The sequence below is a fragment of the Eleginops maclovinus genome, chromosome 2 (genome assembly GCF_036324505.1).
Source record: "Eleginops maclovinus isolate JMC-PN-2008 ecotype Puerto Natales chromosome 2, JC_Emac_rtc_rv5, whole genome shotgun sequence".
In the NCBI taxonomy this organism is placed as follows: domain Eukaryota; kingdom Metazoa; phylum Chordata; class Actinopteri; order Perciformes; family Eleginopidae; genus Eleginops; species Eleginops maclovinus.
This window is the reverse complement of record NC_086350.1, coordinates 2416526-2422707: the sequence shown is the minus strand read 5'-3', so window position 1 is coordinate 2422707 and position 6182 is coordinate 2416526. Positions and strand designations below refer to the sequence as shown.

General features: G+C 42.3%; 1 protein-coding gene across 2 annotated transcripts; it reads left to right on the top strand.

Moving 5' to 3' along the window:
• The first annotated feature begins 344 nt into the window (after window positions 1-344).
• Window positions 345-4847, top strand: LOC134879082 (peroxisomal succinyl-coenzyme A thioesterase-like). Of its 2 annotated transcripts, XM_063905377.1 has the most exons (12): window positions 345-485; window positions 784-852; window positions 1631-1832; window positions 1952-2051; window positions 2140-2330; window positions 2547-2716; window positions 2933-3052; window positions 3232-3314; window positions 3424-3517; window positions 3650-3730; window positions 4379-4523; window positions 4626-4847. In XM_063905377.1, exons 3-12 carry the CDS (start codon window positions 1637-1639, stop codon window positions 4757-4759), a joined length of 1314 nt encoding a protein of 437 aa, XP_063761447.1. In that variant the 5' UTR covers window positions 345-485; window positions 784-852; window positions 1631-1636; the 3' UTR covers window positions 4760-4847. The 2 variants fall into 2 exon arrangements, with proteins under 2 accessions (XP_063761447.1, XP_063761457.1); XM_063905387.1 differs by lacking the exons at window positions 345-485; window positions 784-852; window positions 1631-1832 and adding an exon at window positions 1856-1871.
• Window positions 4848-6182: the final 1335 nt, after the last annotated feature.

The following is a 6182-nucleotide window of genomic DNA, read 5'->3' as shown; positions in this document are numbered from 1 at the left end:
ACGGCTAATCGGCTATGCTAATCGCTAATAGCATTAGAGATCGTTTTTACACACTTCAACAATTATTTACAGTACAAAAACAATACTCAAACTCACGTTCACCTCTTGTGGATCATAAAAGTCCAAACCAATGGGATAACTGGTGTCAATCCACAAGAGTCATTCAATATGCTAAAGTTTAGGAGGATCAAAATGATTTACCAAACTCTTCTTTCTCGTCCATACTTGGATTATTTGAATTAAATTATAACTCATCCCCCCTTCTTTACCAACGGTTCATCCCCTCCACCTTTGACTGGCTGATGTTGCTCTGGGAGGAGATTAAAGTTCCACAAAATATTAAACTAGACTTCAGAATAAACCCAACCTGTTCTTGGATTGCTTGATTGAGTCATAGCTTTGTGTGCAGTCGCTCAGACGAGTTCCAAACCAAGAGGAAATCAAACCAACTGTCGAGAAGACAAACCTGAACACAAGCTTGAAAGGTCAGTAAGTTATTTAGGTATTTAAGAAATTGGGAAATTGGACTGTTTAGTTGTATTCACAGGGGATTCCAGAGCAGTAGAATATTGATTTTATTTTAAGCCGTTTGCCAATTCAGTAGAAGCTCATTCTCTGTCTGTAAATGACCGTCTCTTACACTCATACTGCACTGCATATCCGGAAACTATCAGAATCAGAATTCAGTTTTTGCCAAGTGTCATGATCCGTGTTTCGTATCTGTCATGTCTTTGTGTTGTGTTTTGTTTTGAAATGTTTTCCTCTCTTGTTTCACTCGTTAAGCTTTTGACCCTTACCTGCCTCCCCTTGATTTACTGCACTTTGGTCCAGTTTCCCCAACCCTGACACCAAGTAAGTAAACAACAGGCTTCTGTATGACATATCTTTGTTATATCTGCCAATCAGAGCCAAGCCAGAATGCAAAGCTCTCTCTACCGGTCTATCCTCATTTCTACAATGACCTCTGCTCGTGAAGGTTAATCATTACTGAAAAAACAAGTCCACGGACACAAGCGGACAGGATGTGTTTTCCATAGAGGGAGGCTGGCATCTTCCTGAGGGATAAGGAGAGAAGTTGACTGCTGTTTGCGGGTCAATTTGACCCATGATTTAAGTCCAAAACACCCAAAAATATTGACTATCATCCAATATTGTTTTAACTACATCATAACTAACTTATTATCCATTCACAACTGTCCAATCCTGTTGTAGCTTTACTTTATGGCCCCTAAACAAATTACACCACTTATTTTTAGGTAAAAAACGGGACTAAAATCACTCATTAAATTCAGACAGTAAATAATTATAGATAGTTATCTGACTATAATAAACTAATATTAGAGTGTGTGTGTGTGTGTGTGTGTGTGTGTGTGTGTGTGTGTGTGTGTGTGTGTGTGTGTGTGTGTGTGTGTGTGTGTGTGTGTGTGTCACTCCAGGGGCGAAAAAAATATTGTTACAGTAGAGGACCGGGGGTGGGGGTGGGGTGTCTAAAGTCTTGACTGGCCCAAATCTGACCCTGAGTCACCCACAACGTTGCAGACCCGAACAACAACATACACTTCTTTTTGGGAGACCTTCAGAGGATATCATGAAGCCTTGTTCCGATAACACATTTTGTCTGTCCTCTCAGTTCAGGATGGACAGGAAGCTGCTTTGTGTGACGCTGTCGGTCCAGCCGTCCCGAGGGATTGTGGATGAGAAGTTCACCGTCTTGGTCCAGAACCTCCCCCCCGGGTTCCAGCTGACCGTCCACGCCCTCCACCAGTGTGAAGACGGACACAGCTGGGAGGCTTTTGCTCACTACACCGCCGACACCACCGGGGCTGTGAACCGTAAGACCATCAAAATTCAGGACGATTCATTTTGAAATGGTTTGTGAATAGCGGCAAACTGAAATAATGGAGTTTTATGTGAAGATAGAAAAGGTGTCTTTACGCATTTTACTTAACAGTGTCACAGGATCCCAGTCTGGGCGGGACATACTCTGGGGTTGAACCGATGGGTCTACTGTGGAGCCTCAGACCAGTTCCTGGCACCAAAACTGGACTCAGGTATAGGCTCAAAGGGCTTGGGCAGGGAGAGGGTGTAGGCCCTGGATTTAAGCCATAAAGTTTGACTCTTTTCCCCTCATCCTTCAAGGTTGAGGAAGGTGAACGTCCAGACCCCCATGGTGGTCACAATCTCGGTGTACCAGGGTCACCAGATGGAGGGCTTCTTGGATCAGGTGCCGCTGGCCAGTGTGGTGGTGGAGCGATGGTACATGGCACCCGGAGTCCGTAGAGTCCCAATAACAGAGGGCAGTCTCACTGCGACCCTCTTCCTGCCCTCAGGTAGGACCTGGGGAGACTCTGAAGGGAGGGGTCCTCTGGGGGGAGTTAAGGGGTGACGTTTATTTCACTTTGAGTAACTTTAACAATGAAAATGAATCAAATTTAGTTATTTATCATCAAATTGTATCTGGAAGACTTTGGTGTGGTTGTCTAAAGAACACATGTTGTATAATTATGGAACTAGTCATTTTCTTTGGTGACTTGACTCGTCTGAAGGACCTGGACCTTTCCCCGGACTCTTGGACCTTTGGGGGGATGGAGGGAATCTGGTGGAGTACCGGGCAGCGCTGCTGGCCTCTCACGGCATCGCCTCCATGGCCCTCGACTACCTGACGGCAGAAATCTGTAGGGAAACTGGGAAAATGGTGGATTATGATTACTTTGAGGTAAACCAGAGGAGCTTTGTTGAGTTTGAGGGTTAAAGGTCTTAGTCTGTCATCTTTGTATTTGTTTTTCTGTTTGTGTTGCGGACAGAGGACACCGTGTTCTAGTGTTGAAATTGAAGGGTCATTCAAAGTTAACAAGTTTACTATTGCACACTATTTCACAGAATGATATGCTATCCACTGGACTTATTGTTGTTGACATGTTTCCTGCTGCAGACGGCCTTTAGATTCCTGGAGCAGCATCCTCAGATCCTCGGCAGCAGGATCGCCATGCTGGGTCTTTCCTTTGGCACTGCTGTCACTCTCAGAATGGCTGTTTACTCCGAGGTTATCAAGGTAAGACCAGCTTGGCGACTTTCATTGTATTGACTCAGCTTTGAGGGTTTCTTTGGTGTTTTTCAAACCTGAAATCAATAACTTACCAATACGGGCAACCATTTTTGGGGGCAATTGGCACAATAAAATCGAACGGTGAGATAAAAGTACTCACACTGTGTATGTGTGTGTTCTCCCAGCTCAGATGTGCAGTGTGTATCAGTGGGAGTCATGTGCAGCCGATTGACGGACCTGTGGAACAAATAATGGTTTACTTAAACAAGTAACTTACTCTGCTTTCAGTTACCTCTCTGACTTTCTGTTTTCATGACCCTATGATCTTTCTTTGGAGCCACCCTCCGACAAAGTCATTTTCTTTTTTTTCAAATCAGAAACGTTGAGAAGACTCGCTACGACAAAGATAACCAGGTGATCTGGAGAGATCTGCTGCTGCCCATCCCCACGGACCCCTCACTCAAAGTGGATGTGAGTACCAGTTGACTCCATAGACAGTTTATCCTTCTAGTTCTCTATCTTGGTTTTTTCTTTGTCCTAAAGACCCTGTATTAGCAGCAGATGATGCAATCTGAGACGCTGCTGTTGTTTGTCTCTGAGCAGGTGGGACGACTGCGGTGTCCTCTGCTGCTCGTTGTAGGTGAGGACGATCAGAACTGGCCATCCTGCGAGTCTGCAAGTGATGTGAGTGAATATACAAGATTACATCTGGTGTGAATGAAAAGCTCGGCCTGGAGGTCCGGGTTGAGATCAAGGGTAAATATAACTAGTGCAGAGGAGAGGACCGTCTGGCAGACGTCAGATCACACCAGAAATTAAAAGAAGGCAGAAGTGATCATTTTGAAAAAATAATAAGAGTGGCTATTCAGGGTGGTAGTTGATTAAGGACATTTTTTTCTGATCAAATTTTTGTGTTTTTTCTTTTAAATGTCATTTCTTTTCAAAATTATCAATTTTTCCTAAAAATATGACTTTATTTCAAATATCTGAATTCTTCTAAATTTCCACTTTTAAGATATTCTCTTCTTTTAAAAATTCACACTTTCTGTCTCTCAATCTTTTTTCCTTTCGATTTTATTTTCAAATTTCTGAAATGTTTTCATAATTTCTATTATTATTTCTTTAAATTTTCACTTTTTCCTAAAAAAATCTGACTTTATTTCAGATGTCAGATTTCTTTTTCAAATTTCGAATTAGTCACCCGGTGGAAATGGAAAGTTACAGATCAGACATGACGGCAGCATATTTACAAAGCATGTCAAAAGAATGAAGACAAAGTCATTAATTGTTCTGAGAAATGTAAAACGATGAGTCTTACTTCCTGTTTTGCAGATGAAAGAGATGATGGAGCGGGCGGGGAACAGCCACCTGCTGACTGTCCTGTCCTACAAGAACGCCGGTCACCTGATCGAACCTCCGTTCACACCGTTCGCCAGAGCCAGCACCTTCAAGCCTGTCAGCAGCCAACCGAGCAAGGGTAGGTTCACCTGAAGACCAGGAGGATGTACAGTATCTCTCAAAGTTAAGCTAACAAAATCAGGACTTTGAGTTTGGACTGTTTGGCTTGTTGTCTTTGCAGTGATGACTCTGTGGGGCGGAGAGCTGGTGGGACATTCTCGCGCTCAGGAAGACGCCTGGAGGAAGACGCTGGTCTTTCTGAGGGAGAATCTGTACGGCGACACGAAACCTGGTGCTTTATTTTCCAACCTGTAACCAAAACAAGTAATATCTGTAGAGTCGTAAAATGGCACTTCTGGCACCTTTGGTTCAGGAAGTAAAAGTTATCTTTACCATGCTCAAACACTTTGGCTATCTTCGATGGAGTGTTCATGTTTGTATCAGTACAAAAGCAATATGCTTAAAGTTTTAAATAGTAAAACACTCATCAAACCAGAAGCACCTTTGAAGTAAAACACACTGGGTTTTACACACACAATGTTGCATGATGGGGGACGACATGTCGTGGACGTACAAAGTGTGGACCCAAAAGCACGGATGCAGACAGTGAGTGAGAGTCTTTACTTTTGTCTTTGGCTCAAAAATACAATAAGGCTGAGTTTGCAAAACACAGGATCAACAGATCCAAAACATACAAAGAATAATAATGTACACTGACACTTACTAACTACTTCACCTGATCTTATCTTACTTTGATAACCAAAGTAAGACTATGAATATAACTGTAACTCTATGAGGATTTACGATAATGCTGGAGAGCTCGGCATAACACACAAGACAATCTGGCAACTAGAAAATGAATGGCTTGGCCTATATATGGGGACATCACCAGGAGCAATCAGGACATCACAAACAATCACAGAGGCGGGAAACAAAGGGAGGAAGCACGTGACAAACACAGGAAGACAGATTATCAAAATAAAACCCAGGAACTAAACTAAACATGAATCATACAGAAAACTTGACAGACAATTAGCACAGTTGGCGACTCACAACACTGTAAGATTTGAAAGGAGACCTTTTATGTTATCATGTCGACTACAGCTTGAAGAGTTCCTGCTTGAATCGGTACAAAAAATACCTGGTAATAATATTACAGTTTATTGATATAGCCAGTAGGGGATTCAGATGCTAAGATGATGACCAAAGTGCATGTGATCTCTCTCCATTCTTATGAGAGCAGGGGCAGAGCAGCACGTCTAGTACCTGAATCATCGACCCTCTCCTAAATATAAGCTCCTAACTGCTCTGTATAGTACATGTTGCCGGAATGAGTCGTGAAACCCCAAAATGATTATTGGTATTGTCAGATTCTAGTTGGTTGTGTGTTGGGAAGTTCAGTCCCGCTTTGTCTCCTCTGAACCTAGTTTAAAATAAAGGTATTTTCTGTAAACAGCTCCTTGTTTGTAGTTGAGGAAATGAGAATGTTAAGTCAGAAATAAAATAGTTATAGGTTATGTTGCAAGACCAACGTGCAGGTAATGCAGACAACAACCTATACTAAACCTATACTAAATGTTGTACAGAAGGTTTTAGGTGACCAAGTAAATGCAGGAGTCCTCATACATGTTAAGAGAAGAAGATAGAACAGAATATAAAATGAAATATTGAACACTGAAATAAAATACTGCGTTTTGTAATAAATTGTGGGGTATAAACAGATGGATACTGAAGGCAC

Bases quoted from the DNA above. Each gene is read 5' to 3' on its own strand.
- LOC134879082 (XM_063905377.1), top strand. From the start codon at position 1,637: ATGGACAGGAAGCTGCTTTGTGTGACGCTGTCGGTCCAGCCGTCCCGA. The intron at 2,331-2,546 runs GTAGGACCTGGG...ACTCGTCTGAAG, and splicing joins GACCCTCTTCCTGCCCTCAG to GACCTGGACCTTTCCCCGGA. The intron at 3,518-3,649 runs GTGAGTACCAGT...GTCTCTGAGCAG, and splicing joins ACCCCTCACTCAAAGTGGAT to GTGGGACGACTGCGGTGTCC.